The following is a 17,561-nucleotide window of genomic DNA, read 5'->3' as shown; positions in this document are numbered from 1 at the left end:
CCGCCAAGGCAATCTTTTTGCCTTCAGTGAGGTCAACAGTATCAAAGTACATGCGCAGTTTTGCGAGCCATTGGTCAACTGCTCGGCGATTTCATTGACTAGTGTAGGCTTCCGGAAGTTTAATGTCAAGTCTTTTAGTTTTGGAAGCTTGGAGTAAACGATAGAGGGCACGGAGTTTAGTGTTTTCTACCTCTGGTGGGAATGAGTCCACATAGTCGTCTGGTTGCGTCACGTCATCCTCTGTATGTGTGGTACTGTGAGAATCTTGGAGTTGTTGGACTTTCTGGACCAAGTCGGAGATGCTGTCCTGAAGCTGGGAAATTTGGAGTTGAAGTAGTGCTTCGCCTTGTAAGTTGACTTCAGGGATCTTTTTTGGACTTGAGTCGCTTATCTCCGGAGAGGCTGCACGCGAGTGTTGCGACATATCGGTGATCCCTGTGAGAAAAACACGAACCTACGCTCTAGTTTGTACCATTCCTGGAAGAAGATTCGGGCTGCTCCCTGAGGTTACTCATGTTGGAGGGGGCAGGAGAAGCAAGATGGAACCAGCTGTGGAAATCTGATAAAGGAGGTCCTGTCTGAGGTAACACTGGTGATGCCGAAATGGGTGTTACTGCTCGTGAAAGTACAGGGGTAGGTTGCAGAGTCCACGGATCTGAGAAGGGATAAGGAGCTGCTGTTGGAAGGGGAGGATATCCAGGAGAAGGAGTGCCTTCAGAGTGTAAATACTATCTTGGGGAAGGTACAACCTGTATAGGAGGATATCTGGGAGCTGAAGGAGGTGGAGGGTACCCTGGAGATGCTGAAGCTGAGGGGTAAAAATCTCTCCAAAGATGGACAGCAAACTCGTGAGGAATATCGGGTTCTGGGTATCTACGTGTCTAGTGGAACACAACCTAGACTATGCTGAGGAAGTAATGTAACTGAGGTGCCTCATGCAGAAGGTATAGGATGTGGTCCAAGTCACTAGAAGGGCACGTGACATAGAAGGCCCACAATGCAAAAGCTCCGAAATGGGCTGGTTGTGCAATCTGAACACGATATTGTGTGGTAGATGATGCCTGAGGTGTCCTTGAAGGGACGGGTGAATTACGAGGGGTTTCCATGCTTTAAGGAAGCGGCTTTCATTTGCTGTAATTTGATAATAAGCGTCAAATGACAATATGAAAGAGAATCCTTAGCAATAGAATGGAAAGAATCCACCCGGCATAGATTTAATCTGCCAATTAGTTGCGTAGAAAAGGCCTGCAGATCTCTGTCCGGAGGTCCATGTTGTTGTCCTTGCAAATCCACATGGATGTGTGAACCAGAAATAGGTGCCGGGTAAACTTTCGAGGCAGACAGGGGCGTTGGCAGAGGCTGGGTGCAGAAAAGGCAGATTTCCTGCGTTGATTTCAGAGAAAAAGTGCCTGTGGGGTGCGAGGAGCAAATCTCGGCCTGGGTGGTCAGGATTGGAAGGCAGCAACAGGGCGCTTTTCACAGGCTGTCTGCATCGTGATAGAGGGGCTGAACCACTGCTGAGCAAAAAGGCAGGTATGGTGGCGAAAAAGGGGGCAGGCTGCTTGCTTGTGGCGAAACAGGCTGCGGGCTTCCAATGCTGAATTGCGGCAGCCAGGGTAGTGATCTGGCGCTGCAGGACTGGCAGGAACCCAGGGCAGCAAACCGGTGGGGAGGGGGACTGCGTATGGTGTGGAAAGAGGGCTGTGTAGGGGCGAGCCAAAATGAGGAATTTCCGTACGGCGTCAAACATGAATCATCATTTTGTGTGTGGCTGCCTAGGTTGGGTGGTTGCCGAAAATTAAAGTGTGGGTTTAATTAACCCTTGGGTAGTCTAGGGTAAGACCTAAGGTATGGGGCTGGGTTTTCCTTTTTAGCCCCTCTAGGTACCCTTTTATAAGGTGCTTGGTGCCAAAAGGTGTCCCTATTCTAAGGGGTGTGACCCTTGGAATAGGTGTACCTTTTCATGAAGGGGTGTGACCCTGTTTTCAAAAGGGGTGTCCCCACACGAAGAGGTGTGTCCTTTTTTCCACGATGGGGTGTGTCCCTTGGGTGAGGAGTCAAAACTCTTCTTCAAAAGGTGTGTCCGATGGTGGAAAAGGTGCGTCCCTTGGTTTTGGGACAGCCCAAGCACATGAAAAGACACGATTTTTGTCGTGTCCATTCACATCAACTCGTGATGTGTGGGAGATGGAGAGGCCATTGATGACTTTAGGCAGGGTTGGCGCTAAAAATTTTTACGCTCATTCTCTCTATCTCTTCCATGCACAATGTGCACGGATATCCTTCTAGTGGAAAGAGATGTATCAGATAGGCGCTAGAAGTGTGAGAAAATGGAGAGTGAGAGAGCAAGAGAGTGTGTACCAGATAACCTTAAGGCATAGTCATCTTCCCTGTCTCGGACAGCACATTTGTCATCCTCAAAGATGACCTGAAATCCAGCTCTGTTAAGAGTGGACACTGAAAGAAGATTTTTCGTTATACCAAGCACATATAAGACATCTGAAAGTCTGAAAATTGAGCCATCAATGGCAGTGAGCTCAACATCTCGTGTGCCACGTACTGAGTATGATGAGTTGTTGGCACAAGTGACTTTCTTACCAACGGGAGGTGGATGCAAGGAAGTAAAAAGACACTTTTTAGAAGTGATGTGCTTGGATGCACCGCTGTCAAAAAACCAAGTGTTCAGTGTTTCATTGACACTGAAAGTAGATGCATCCGTAGAAGAGTCATAACTGCAAGTCAAAAATGCATATGTATCATCACTGCAAGTGGCTGTACTATCCTGAGCATCTGGAGCAGCCAGCCTAGAATCTGAAATGCAAGATAAAAAGGCATAATCCTGTCCAACAAAGTTGGCTGCAGCATCCCCACTGTCAGATGCATGAGGAGCTGAATCTGAAACAGCCATACCGGAGCTGTTTTTCTTTTCTTTTGCAAGCCTTTTCCTGCATTTTGCAATGTGATGACCTAGCTTTTTGCAGTAGTGACAAAAACCCTTCTTCTTGGGCTTACTTGCATCATTTTTAGCCTTTTGTGAAGGCTGTCCTGACCCACTGGAAGGCTGATTTACTGATGTCTTTGCTTGTCCCTTTGTTTTTGATTTAAACTTTGAGAGCATGGCTTGTTCACCTGCACGTGAAGCCAAGTTTTTCCTGGTCTGCTCTTCTTGAAGCAGAAGTCCTATCAACTCATGAAAAGTGAGAGGATTTGCACCCCCCCTCAATGATAAGTTCAGCGAGGTATGAAAGCTGAGATAAGACTCAGGAAGAGAATTCAGAGTGGTTGTAATCATTTCTGAATCAGGAATAATTTCATCTATATTTAACAGTTGCTCTCTGAGATCCTGTAGCTTTGTGAGGTGGACTGACATGGAGTCACCCTCTTCCATATGTGTATTACTTAACTCTCTTTTCAAGAAAGATACCCTTGCATCATTCCGGGCTGCATACATGCTTTCTAAAATATCCCACGCTACCTTGGAGGTCTTACACGACCGGATATGCGGAATGATAAATCTTTTCACTGAAAGAGAGATGCATGACAAAGCTAAGGCATCCCGTGAATCCCATCTCTTCTGATCTGGAGTAGTGGCTATGGCTGCACCAACAACTTGTTCTGTAGCTGCCCCTTGTGCACGACCTCTTCCACCTCCTTGCTGAGGAGGGGTATTAGGTGCCATACCTGCTGGTCGGATCTCACCCCCATTCACATAATCCCATAAATTGCGAGAAATTAGAATATTGGGTACCATAAAACTCCAGAGGGAGTAGTTGGTACCATCGAACTTGTCTTCTTGTGAAAGACCACCGAACTGGAAGTCATTCTAATTTTGCTGGGCCATATCTGAGAAGGAGATTTAAGCAGATACAAAACTGAATTCCCTTACTGGGAATGAAATGCACAACTCCCAAAAAAACACAACCAAGCACTGGCTGTAAATGCAACTCAGATTTCTGTACTTGCACTGTCAGAAATCTGTCCAAGCATCAAAAACTCTCCAGAATTTGCCAAAAGTGCTGCAAAACACTCCAAGAAAGGCAGTATGAACCGAAAACTCCAGAAATTGCTCTCCCAACACAAAAGCCCCAAAATAGGCCGGAAATTGCAACCGGAAAGGGGCAAATTGATCAAAAGCCCCAACTGTTGCAAGAATTGCGCTTTGTCTGCAAAAGCCCCAAATTTCACTGCAAGATTGCAGTGTAATTACAAAACCCCCAAATTTCTTCAAAAAATTGTATTGCAGAATTGAAAGCCCCAAATTTCGAGCTTGAAATTGCAACCAGAAAGGGGCAGAAGTTCAGAAAGCCCCAAATTTTGCAATTTCAGCAGAAAGCCCCAAATTTCAGACCAAATCTGCAATATTTGCTCCAAGTGTAGCTCTGAATGTCTGCAAAATGCGCCTGCCAAAGATCACCTGCGAGGTTCTCCTGTACGAAATCAAAGGACTACCTGTTGTACGAAAGCAGGTCCAGTACAGAAGTACTGTATGACTGACAGTACGGAAGTACTGTACGGCTGACAGTACGGATGACGCACGTGCTGGTATGGACGAAGACAGCGTGCCGTACGGCTTGTACGGCATTGTACGGCAAAGTACGGACGCGATGTACGGATAACCTCTGCGAGCTGTACGGATGGTACGGTACGACAGGTATGGTACGGTACAGACAGGATGTACAAACATTACGGTACGGACACAGGTAAGGTACGACAGGTACGGTACGTGATGTACGACGAGCAAGTACGGTACGGATTTCGAGTCTACAGGTATGATACGGTACGGATGCAGCTGGAGTAGTATGGCAGGCTATAGGCTGGAACTGAACGGGGAAGAAGCAGGGAGCGGGATCAAATGCTCTGATACCAAATGTGAGAAAATGGAGAGTGAGAGAGAGCAAGAGAGTGAGAGCTGAAAGCTTGGAAGCTGAAAGCTGAGTTGCAATAGAAGAGTGTGTAGAGTACAACACAATGAGTGAGAGATAAGGTTTTGTCCTAGTGACAAAACCTTAGTAGTCACTAACCATAGTCAGTGAACTAACTGCGGTTAGGGGAAAAAACCTCTTAAAGAGGGAAAAGTGCCCCTAACTAGCTTATTAAATTACATTGGTCACTGCTGAATTATATCTATAATTCTAACAAGAAGGTGGGGGGCATTTCCTACAGGCAGGAGCGAAATTTGCTCTGATACCACTTTAAGAAATCCTAGATTTACTATATTTAGAAATGTGCTAAGGAACAAAAAGGAGACTGAAATAGCAGAGAACAAGGAATAATTGTATTGCTTGAGTGTCTGTAGTGTGTCATCCATACAATTGGGCCTCTCTTATATAGAGAGTGAAGAGTCACACATGAAAAGGTGTGTACTCCAAAGTGTATGTGCATGAAGAGGTGTGTACCCCTTGTGAAGGGTGTGACCCTTGATGAGAGGGTACATTACAATAGAATTGTCTCTTCCATAGAATGTCTCTTGTGAAGGGTTGTGCCTCATAGGAAGTGTCCCGTTGAAAGGTCATACCCTTCCACAAGTGTCCATTCATCAAACCATCCATAAGTCTAGATATAGAGAAAGGAATATGTCACAGATCGTTACACATTTTCAGCAGAAAAAGCTCCAGAACACTGATTTCCCATGCCAAAAGTGAAGCTCCCGCTACAGAATTGCTTCAGGAGGTCACAGGTTCTCACAGATGTGTAGGAAACCTCGAAAAACTGAGCAAATCAGTAAGAATGAGGGCTCAAAAGGCTGCCAAACAGCTTGAGAAAGTTGTCAATGGCTGAGGGAATGGATTCCCGACCTGCTCTGATACCACTGTCGGGTGTTGGAAGCAATGGAACCTCAAAAATGGAAGCACAATGGAGAAAAACGAGATGTTGTAATAGATTGCTGCAAAACTAAAGTGTGGAGGCTCAAGGGAGAGCCATAACAAAACCCTAGGGCTAACTGCCCTAACTGGACTAAGTGTCCTAACTGACCTAGATGGTACATAAACTAACTGTACCAATAGTCCTAACTGACTATAACTAGGCTTACAAGGCTCATACCAAGGTATAAGTGGCATCTATGGATAGCCCATGAGATAGCCTACAACAAAATCCCCTTCTTCGAGATCCAAATACTTTCTTTACTCGTTTGTGTTTGTAGGAGCTGCATGGGCTCTCACATAGAGTAGAGATGAAGTGAGGCGTGCGGATTCTCTCAAGAGAGGCAAAAAACCCTCCCTTTGATCTCATACTAGGTTGAGTACTACAAGACACATCAATCTATCTTGACTTCATGCATTTTCACATATCAGGCGTCCTTCGATCTTGAATGATTGTCCTATCTCAACCCGTGTTGATGTGATGATATCCCAAAGTGCATAATAACAATCTTCCAGGCATGAAACATGTGGATTTGTAGGTAGCTTGGCCTACGAATAAACTTGTCCTTTGTGATTCCTAGGAAGTGTTTATATGGGAAGCTTTGTGGGGTCAGTCTAGGTCCTTGCGCTATATAGATGTAAGAGTGCACACAAAAATCAAATCAGGGGCATAGCAACTGTGAGATTAACGAGTCCTTGCTTGTGTCTATAGCATTGTGGGATTGTAATGGAAACCATAGTTATCTAGAAGTAATATTACAAAATGATAATGTTTTCTCGATGATCTCACACTGAATTGCAATTCCATGCGTGTCCAAAATCACTTGAAATCATAGATAGCCAACTTGATGTTGGCTTTTATTTTTCGGGGTGAAAGTGCTGATGGAGTGGGTGGGGATATTGTGGTAGGATAATCGTGTTATGAAGTTGATGGTTAGTAACCTTGGGAGACTATTATGTGGTTTGAAATTGTACGCCTTTGGCTAATTCTCTCTTGTTGGATGCTTTCAGTTGGTTACAATTACTTTTTTGACAAGCGGATCCATCGAAGTATTGTTTATGGACAAAAACCAAGAAACCGGTACACATACCACTTAACATAGGAACACATTTACTTTAAAAATGGCTATTCTTTCATTTCTTCTAATTTTCCTGTTTGCTATTGGAATGATATGGATATAAGAGGGTGTATTTTTTGTTTAAAGAGTTCTCTGGATTGCTTACAAAAATGCTAAAACCACAGCTATGACTTTAACTTTGAAGGTTGGATCTTTATTTGCCGGAGACTCTTGAATCTCCAAAGCCAGTGGTGGCATTTGTGACCGGTGGTGCCTGGATAATTGGGTGAGTTCATCATGTGGTCTTAATATTGGCTCCACACTCTCTGCTCTTGAATTTTTTTGTTTTACTAAATGATAGTCATCAGAGGCTTGCTATAATACATTTTATTTGATGCCATGCTCTCATGGGCTGTCAACCAACATATGACACAGCTGCAACAATAGCATGTGTAATTAATGAGGCTTTGCGATTGATGTCATTGTAATATATCATTTTCAACTTGTCTAGGAGGCTGCTTGCTTATTTAGGATCGTATTGTCAGATGTGAATTGTTTGGTCAATTTCTGCTCATAATGGAGTTGGCTAGACTGAAATTTGATGAGTAGGCAATGAGATATGACCAAAACTGCAAAACTATATGTGGTGAGCATCCTAGAGCAAGCAAAATCAGCCTGGCTAGAAATAACGTTCTACAACATTAACACAAACTCAAATATCTTCAAGCGACGAATGTTGCAAGGTCTAACTAAAAAAACTACCGCGGGAGACTCTGCCTACCCAAGAGCAAACTTGCAAACCACTGCAGGAGACTCTGCCTGCCCAAGAGCTGTGCCTGAGAAAGGATAGATTTGCAGAGATATAGACTTGACTTCCTGATGCTTTAACATCTAGGCATCGTTTTCATGGGTTCAAAAACTCGATCTTTTGTGGTTGGGCTATGCTCAGGCTCTTATGGAGAGCTCTAGAAGTAGCAAGATCAAACACATGCATGCCATGAATTGTTAGGATGCCATTTATTCTTTGGAGACTAGTTTCCTATGTAAAACCATTCTTGTTCTTACCTATGGCCCCTTTGATCTTAGAAAATTGACAGTATAGAGTTTAGGGTTAGGAATGGTTATTCCCTACTCCATTTGGGGTTAGGTTGGTTAATGAACTAATCTCAACTGTAATTATAGATTTTAATTACACCTTTGAACAACTGCCCCATGACCTGTCTACCTGACGAGGAGAGGGGCCACATTGTCCTTTGAGCACACTTCATTCTGTTATGACAGCAGTTGAGGATGGTGATGCTGTAGATGGTTATTATTGTTTTGATGTGACTATGTAGGATACAACTTTTCTGCTTTTGTATGGGTGTGGATATTAGCTCCACCCCTCCAGCTGGATTTGTATCAGGTTTTTTTCGCAGTCTCATAGACCCATCGGTCTTCCGAAGACTTTAATAAAGTTTCTTTCTTTCTTTCTTTCTAATCAACTAATGGAATTTCAAAATTAGGGGTTGACCAGACTTGTAAGGCTTGAAAACCTAAGTTAGAAATCTTATAATTTGTTGCACATGTGCCCTACACAATTGCATGGAGGGTCGGTCACAAACTGTCATAACCTACATAAGTCTTAAGTTTGTTTAGTTTTGGAGGCCATGTATATTATGCTTCACACAATACATAAATGATGTTAAGTCTTGTCTTGTTTATCTTGTGTATCTCTTGCAACACACCAAGGCTAATCCAAAAACATAGTGAAGGCGTTGGATGAGTAAGCTAGACATGGAAAGTCCCATGAGCATGACTATCTCCAGATAGATGGACTAGCTGATATGCACTTCAGGTTATATGGCCTAGCGTATGACTAGGTGGAGGTTGATACAGTAATTCACTAGGCACATCTCCATTATTCCAAACAACGGAATAACATCACACCCATAGGCTTGAACTTTTCTAACATCATAATGTATTATTGTTAGAAAACACAACAGAGGGTATGCACAGCGTAAGATAACCTAGAGATAGAGTTATGGAGCCCAGGATCTCACACAGTGGTATATTCAAATTCACATTCTTATGCTTAATGTGTACTTCAATAGATGTGCAGACAGTCAATAGACAATGCTCAAAAGAGAGATGTAGCAAAATATACTTTCGTCCAATGTGGAGGCAATACAAAAACTATGTCCAATTTACCACCCTCTATCAGCAGAGTGCTGACTAGATGTGGACCCCTGTACATACACAAAGCTGTTCTCCTACCTCGCTCTTCCAAATACTAGGCCTGCGTTGCTCTCCTAGAGCTTGAGTGAGCCTCATATATGTGCCCCGCAATCACACTTCTGACTGATCCTCCTGGACAGCCCCTCGTAAGGCAGTGCTTGCTCTGGAACCTTGATCTCACTGCTGCTCTGCGTGTAGCCCAATCTGAGCCAGAAGCTTCCTCCGTGATGCTGTCTTCCTTGCTGCTCTGAAGGGACAGCCAATGGTGGAGACCCTTGAGCTCTGTCTGCTGCACTCAGTCACTTCCCTTGCTGCATTTGTATCTTCCTGGATGGCACCTTGAAGCAGGCTGGTCTGCTTCCCAAATTGCTCACTTTTGGATAGATATGAGCCCGAAAGGACTCCCTTTTATAGGCCCCAGAAGGGTCCCAAAATAGCAGCGGGCTTTTGCAGTTTGCAAACCTTGACTGGTCAGCCTGTTGCTGTTCTGCTTGGTCACGTGGTAGCCTGCCACGACCCAGGCAGTTACTACTTTGTCCCGGGACCTTTTCGAGATCATTTCTTGGCCACCCTCCACTCCAGATTGCAGTGGGCTTGCTCCTGGTATCCCGCCTGCTTCCTGGATCTGCTCCTGTCTGAAACCACCTGGTGCAGCTGCGTACAGCCACCTGCAACATTCTGTACAATAGTCGCCATGCTTCTGTACAATCCTTGCTTGATCCAGGCTCATGCTGTCCTGTTCCATATCTCTTCAGGCCCTGCATATCTGCACAGAACTGCTTCATGGTCCTCCTTGTCACGTGGCTATTCCATACAAATCAAGCCCTCTAAGAGAGCTCCAAACTGCCAGGTACCCTTCTGGTTGTGCTTCCTACATGGCAATTCATGTGCTGCCCATGTGGCAGCCCTGTTTCTTGTATTTTCTTTGTATGCTTGCTGGCCACATGACAGCCCATGTGGCAGCCTTGCTTTCCTCGTCAGAGCAGCCCATGTGGCATGCTCGAACACAACTCACATGCCATCTAGAACGTACAAGTCCACCTCCCCGTCCCCCATGTACTCACATATGGGGAGGTGACCATCTATACTACAACACCTCCTTTCATCGACACATCGTGGGCCAATCTGAACACTTCTATGCAGATATCCTATTGACTCCCATGAAGAAGCCCTATGGGAAAACTCGGAGTTGTTGTCATCCTTTGGTCTTTCAACCCATGGCTTGTGCTCCTCCAGGTCCAATCTTCCACAATAGAACCATCTTGGTACGCAGGTCCAACCAAAGTAGAACTCCAAAATACTAGGACCTTAAGCTCCCAATGAGCTCTCAAGAAAATACTTCTTTGGCTTCAGCACACTCTGTTGTCCTGTAGGTGTCCATGTCTTCACCACTGAGGCTACCTTCTAGCACCCTGCTTCTGAGCTTCGGAGAAGCACCAAGACTTCCCTCTTTGACTTATGGTGGGAAGGCATACACCTTCCAATCTCTCAACACTTGAGAAAAGCAAAGCATAGAATCTGCCCAAAGCAAGTTATTAAGGTTCAAATGACTAAACAAGGAATGCACACACCAGATGATCCACTTGCTTGTTTGGTTGCTCTAAATGCAAAACATGCACCTCATGGAGGCACACCTAACTTCAGATGTAATGCCGCAATGCCCCCTCCAATGCCAGAACTCCACTCCCATTTCACCTATCCATAGGTCCCTCATGTCAGTGATACCAGCCAAGCAGAATAATCCAAGCACTCATTGCTGTCCTTCACCTTCATAAAGGTTTTTGAATCCTCTCCATACTATCTCTCAATGTCATACATTCTTATTGTAACACCAAGGTTTGCATGCCTTACCTCAGTTCCACATGGTGTGCTAATGTCTCCTTTGAATCTTGATCATAGTCCTTTTGAGCCACCATCTTTTTTTTTTTCCTCCAATAAAAAGACTTCTATTAAGTATGAAAGAAACCCACAAGCAAAAGCTCAAAAGCGGAAATACATCATGCGAAGCATGAGAGAAAAAGGCTCCTAAAAAAGAGCTACAAAAAGACACGGAGGAGGCTGAAAATGCCACCTCAGCCCTACAGAAAACTCTGAGAAGAGGGAGAACCCCTCCATTCTCTAAGGAAGATAGTCCTCTTGGTAGTGGTTGCCCGAGAAGAACCCTGCATGGTACCCCCGATTGCCATCAAAGTGTGAATTGTATCCATCCAAAATATTGCTCAGGGTGTGAGCAGGGTGAACCTGAGATCCATCCATAGCCATAGTGCATCTAGCTCTCCAAATGTGCCATGCTGAAATGCTAGCCCAGGGGAACCCATAGAAGAATGCACAGCTTTGAAAGGTGAGGTGAGAACGATACCTAGAGAGCATGACTTGACTATGTATCGTTGGATAGAGAAAGCCCATGAAGAGTTATGCCTCTCGTAGAACACTTGAGGCCCCGTAAGAGTAAGCCAAGCAACCGAGCCCCAAGTCATGAATAATGGAGAGGGTACAAAAGTATTGGAAATCCTAGCAATCCCCTTCCAAACTATCCTTGCCTGTTTGCAATCCCATAAGCAATGTTGGATGGATTCCACTGAAAACATGCAATGAGGACATGTAGCATCTTGCCCCAAATCAAGATCTCCACAGGTTCACGGCAGTCCCTCCATGAATAGAAAGCCAAAATAACATTCTATTCCGGAGGGATTTCCAAAGTCTCTTCTAGAAAACCCACTGCAAGTCTGGAGATATCTGAAAATTCTCCCAAGGATTGGATCTGGAAGGCCTCCAACCTCTGCAGCTGAGCTGGAATCTCTTGGCATTACTCATCATCAGAATTATTCCCATTCTTCTTAGATATGACATCCTTTTTTTGTTGGGCTTGCCATCGCTAGGCTTGCACTTGCCTTTGCCCTTGTCCTTGGCATAAAAAGCCTTTTCATTGGTTCTGTTGTAGTTCCTTGCCCAAGCTGCTTCATCAGAAGAAAAGGACACTAGGTTATTGAAAGTTACCAATGCTGACGGCTGCCTTGCAATCATTGTTGTGACAAAGTTCTTGTAGCTCCTAGGAAGCATGCCAAGTAGAAGCCTAGCCATCCTAGCCGAATCTGTTCCTTGATCTACTGTTGAGAGTTTGTTCCTCACCTCCATCTTGGTGACGTGGTCCTATACTACATCCCCCTCTTCCATAGTCATGCCATACAACTCCTTCTCTAGGTCTAGAATCCTCGCGTCGTTATTCACCTCGTACATATTCTTCAAGATGTTTCACACGGCAAGGAAGTATCCGCCAACAGAATGTGCCGGAGCACCAAATTCGCAGTGTTGCCAATAATAATGTCTAGGGCCTTCACATCATGCGTCACCCACTCTTTCATTGCTATAGGATCTGCCACTATTGTAACTGTTGCTGCCATAGACGCAGTGGCCGGAGTCGTGGTCACTTGTGGCATAAGCTTTACTCCCGTTGTAATCTCCCAAGTTGATCTCACCACCAGGTGCCCCTGGACCTTCATCTTCCACAGGGGGGTAATTTGACCAATCTAACTTGCTCGTTCCTCAAAGTTTGCGACCATGATAATGAACTAAAAGAGATACAAGTCTCGTACACCTGCCTGAATTTGAGTCCTTCTCCTTCTCGCAAGGGCATTCTAGACGTAGAACTGCAAGCTTAATCAAGGTCATCCTTTCCCAAGGTCCTTGCCTGCAAGCTCCCATCACTTGTGTGATGTTATGCTCTAGCCGAGATAGCATGACCTCGGATAGATCGGTGGGCATTTTCTCTTAGATGGCCAACTTTTGTAATAATTAATGTGCGTAATTAAATGGTCAAGAGAAGTAACTGCCAAGGTCCAAGGTGAGGGCGTAATGGCATTGACTAGATAGTTCTAATAGGGCTAGGGCCTAGGTGCATCTAATATGTAAATTGCCAAGGGGCAATTGTTTTAAAGGGGAACTCCAAGAGAGGGGTGAAAAAGGATGCATCTAAGTAAGGGCCAAAAATGTGACATGTGGCCAGGAACTATCTAGGGAAATTGGGGTCTCAAGGATAAGGAAGAGTGATAATCTAGATGAATTACGGAAATGAGTCGAATCCTTCCTTGAGAGTTTGGCTGGGTGGACTTATAAATTGCCATCGCCCGTGATTGCGCCAGGGAAGGAATAGTTAAACTTAGGGATCTAACACTTGGTATCAGAGCGCAGGGAACAGGAAGCGCTACGGACGAACAGCAGAAGTCTAGTGTAGGAATAGACGATTGGTCGCCGTGACGACGAAGAGACCGATGGAAGCGGCAGGGACGTCGAGAAGAGCCGTCGCTGACGAGTCGCCTATCGACGTGGTCTACGAAAGACTTTATACTTGAGACGGCTTATACAACGGACGGCTGAGCTTGGGACAGCGCAGTTGGTTCGACGGTCGAACGAAGAGTGGGCTGATCGAGACGCGTCAATTGAAATATCAACAGTGAAGAAGGAAGTTACAGCCTGTTCAACGAATGAACCGGTTATTTGGCTGAAAGGATCGCCCTCGTCGGAGTTGCCATCTGTAGTGTTGGTCCTGACGCTTAGTTCTTGCAAGGGCGAGGGCCGAGTTTCTGGAGCTCCAATTGGATATCGAGAAGTCTGAGATGTGATTGAGCGACGAACGTAACCAGGCGCAGCGTCAGTTTACGCCTGACGAAAAAAAAAAGTCCAGGGAGCAGTCCTTCTTTTTTGTTAAAAAAAATTAAAATTTGAGTTTTCAGTCGAAGTTGTCTGTACAGCAGAGGCTGTCGTCTATTCATTTCTGTGTATAAGAAAAGGGGGAAATCCATTCCAAAAAAAAAAAAAAAACCCTCCCTTTCAACAAATGGAAGCAGAAGGACAGACTTCAAGAATAAATCCTAGCGAGTCTAGAGTACAGTCAACACAACCAATGTCACATCAGACAGCACCTACATTGGCTGGTAGGATTTCAATATTAGAGGATGCTTTACAGCAGATTATGAACCAGCAGCTTCAGGTGAATGCTGGTCAAAATGAGATTAGGGAGATGGTGCAAGCCTTGTCGGCTAGACCGTCTAGGATTGACAAGGGCAAAGCTCCAGCAGAGCCAGAGCCCAGTGTACATTCCTTAGAGCGCGCAAGGGTCAAAGTGCCCAATATTGCTAATTATAGACCGGAGAAGTACGCTGGTCGGATGACCGAGCGCAGCTCTGATGTGATCGAGGTTTGGTTGCACAAATGGGAAGAAGCCTTCGCCATTTGTGAGATTAAATCCGATCTAAAGAAGATCCGCGAGGCCACACACCTGTTTATTGAGGCAGCGGACAGATGGTGGATAAAGCAACAGAAGGATCAAGTTGCTCCAACCACCTGGGAAGGGTTCAAAACTGAATTCAAGAAACACTTTCTCCCACCTGATGAAGAATCCCGAGCTTGGGATGCCTATAGAAATCTTCGTCAGAGGAGCTTGTCAGTGGCAGAGTACACTGACAAATTTAGGGAATGTGTTATGAAAATAACAGACCCTCTCCCTATGTCGGTTCAGTTAAAAGACTATATCTATGGACTGAACGACAAGATCAAGATGGAAGTTCGGGCTAAATATGTGACTACACTAGATGAATCTATTGCAGTAGCCCTGAACTATGAGGATGCCAGAGGCAGGTCTGGTGGATTTGTGCAGGCAGGGACTCAGTATGAGCACCCGAGGAAAGGGGGATTTCAGAGGAAATGGGTTTCAAAGACAAGTGTCTCGCAGCCAAGTGGCCAAACCAAGCAGGTGAAGCCGGTTGAGGGACCAACAAAAACAAGTACCACCGTTGGGGTGAAAAGGAAAATAACTCCAATGGCAGCCCGGGCTTGGTCAAAGTCCTCGTTGACCCCTGAACAAAAAGAGAAAGCTAGGAAAGAAGGATTGTGCTTCGGCTGCCTTCAGCGACATCAGTGGAAGGATTGTCCACTGAATAAAGATCGTCGCACGGCTAGTATGATAATATCTGAATGCGACGTAGAAATGCAGGAGAGTCCCAGTGCGGAACATTTGCAGATGCAACTGGCGGGACCTTCTCAGAGGTTAGTACCTTGTTTGTTATGTGTATCTGTTGCTAAGTTAGTGACGAGTGCACCTGATAACATCCTATCTAAGCCCGCAGCAACGGGGTATACAGCCTTCAATGATACGGAGTTAATCAAGATGAAAGGGCAAGTGGCCAGTCATGATGTCATTGTGTTGTTTGACTCAGCGTCAACTCACAATGTGATTAACTCCAAGCTCGTGAAGAGGCTGAAATTAAAGACAAGTCCATCTGACTATGCGTATACAGTTAGGATGGCAGACGGAAGTTCAACTGAAGTATGGGACCAAAGGGTTACCCAGTTGGAGCTTCGGATTCAGGACTATGCTGAGAAGCTTGATTTTGAAATGACCAAGCTTGCTCATGCAGATATAGCCTTGGGAATGGCGTGGCATTCTAGTAAGAATCCAGCCATTGATTGGAAAAAGCACGTATATCAATTCAAGATGAATGATGTGCTTTATGTCTTGCGAGGTGAAAAAGATATACCTCAGGGACCGTTGGTTTCCGTGATGGAAATCAGAAAGGCTCAAGTAGAGTTTTTGTACCTTTGCACCGCATCGGTAGAGTCGGTGGATGAGTCTTCGGCTAGTACTGATGTTACGCAAAGTGATGAGATGGCCAAGCTGGCTAATCTTATAACAGAGGAGTTCTCTGAATGTTTTAGGGATGAACTACCTTATGGGTTACCTCCAGAGCGGAAAGTTCAGCATAAGATTGAACTGATCCCGGGGGCAGAACCTGTAAATAGACCTCCCTATAGAATGAGTTTTACTGAAGAAGCGGAGGTGCGTAGGCAACTGGAAGAATACCTCAAGTTGGGGCAGATTCAACCAAGTTTCTCACCTTTTGCTTCACCAGTGATATTAAAGAGGAAAAAGGATGATACGTTTCGCCTCTGTATAGATTACAGAGCATTGAATAATATCACTGTTAAGCACAGGTATCCGATGGCTCGGATTGATGATTTGCTAGATGCATTACATGGAGCCGTGATTTTCAGCAAGATAGATCTTAAGTGCGGCTATCATCAGATCCGGATTAGAGCCGAGGATGTGCATAAAACCGCTTTTAGAAGTAGGTTTGGTCATTATGAGTTTTTGGTAATGCCCTTCGGACTTACCAATGCTCCAGCGACCTTCGTCATGCTTATGAACGACTTACTACGACCGTATATCGGAAAGTTCGTAGTACATTTTATTGACGATATCTTGATATTCAGTAAAAGTGTTACTGAGCATTGTGAACACTTAAGGATAGTGTTCAGTACTTTGAGGAAAGCCAGTCTTTATGTGAATAAAAAGAAAACTATACTGTGTATGGTTAGGCTTGAGTACTTAGGGTTCATAATTACTCCACAGGGGGTAGAAATGGATCCGAAGAAAGTGGCTGCGATACTAACTTGGCCAATCCCTCAGAGTCTGACCGCGTTGCGATCATTCTTGGGATTTGTCCAGTTTTATAGAAGGCATATCAAAGGATATTCCGAAATAGTATCGCCATTGACTGATCTGACCTCAGATAAAGTACCTTTTATTTGGGGACAGAATCAACAAGAAAGTTTTAACACCATAAAACAAGCTGTGGTCTCAGGACCGGTGTTAAAAATAGTTGATCCCCAGAAACCGTTGTTCCTAGAAACCGATGCAAGTGGCATTGCGGTAGGAGCAGTCCTCCTTCAAGAGGGAAGGCCAGTAGCCTTTGAAAGCAAGAAGCTTTCTCCCTCTCAAAGGAATTGGCCAACTCATGAATTGGAGTTGTATGCTGTTATCCATGCTTTGAAAACATGGAGGCATTATCTGTATGGTTCAGAGTTTTATGTGGATGTAGATCATGATACTCTGAAACATTTCTGTAAACAGCCTGACTTGAGGGGCCGCCAAGCTAGGTGGGCAGAGCTCATGCAGGAGTTTAATTTAACGATTCGGTACCGAAGAGGAAAAGACAATAAGGTAGCTGATGCGTTGTCTCGCATTATGCATAACCTGAGTTTCACGGTGTTAGAGAGTGCTCTAATGACCGAGATCAGAGAAACTCAAAAGGTGGACGAGTTTGTCCAGAGCTTATGGCCTAAGGCTCATGTATTAAAACCCGGGGAAAATGAAAAGGATGACCTGGCATCCAGAAAAGGCCAAACTTATGCAAGATATACCATAAGGGATGGTATGCTAGTTAGAAATGGCAAGGTTGTAGTACCTGGTCAGAATGATCTCAGGCAGAGAGTCATTCGACAATGCCATGATAGCCCGTGTGCGGGACATCCAGGTGTCGAGAAGACATATGATCTCGTGAAGCGAGATTTCTTTTGGCCAAAGATGAAAAAGCATATTCATGAATATGTGACACGGTGTTTCTCGTGTCAGGTAAGTAAGGCCGAGCGG

General features: G+C 44.9%; 1 protein-coding gene across 4 annotated transcripts in view; it reads left to right on the top strand.

Moving 5' to 3' along the window:
• Positions 1 to 17,561, top strand: part of LOC147887284 (isoprenylcysteine alpha-carbonyl methylesterase ICME-like) — a 44,446-nt gene that overhangs the window by 9,675 nt on the left and 17,210 nt on the right. For all 4 annotated transcript variants that reach the window (XM_087394107.1, XM_087394109.1, XM_087394108.1 and 1 more), the window contains 2 exons: positions 6,873 to 6,942; positions 7,125 to 7,205. In XM_087394107.1, the coding sequence (XP_087250233.1) occupies positions 6,873 to 6,942; positions 7,125 to 7,205 (151 nt within the window). The remainder of the gene's footprint in view (positions 1 to 6,872; positions 6,943 to 7,124; positions 7,206 to 17,561) is intronic.

This window comes from Dipteris shenzhenensis, chromosome 23 (assembly GCF_047967505.1).
Source record: "Dipteris shenzhenensis isolate YYH24624 ecotype China chromosome 23, Dip_SZ_1.0, whole genome shotgun sequence".
Classification (NCBI taxonomy): Eukaryota; Viridiplantae; Streptophyta; class Polypodiopsida; order Gleicheniales; family Dipteridaceae; genus Dipteris; species Dipteris shenzhenensis.
The sequence above is the reverse complement of the archived record's forward strand: the minus strand, read 5'-3'. Positions and strand labels throughout refer to the sequence as shown.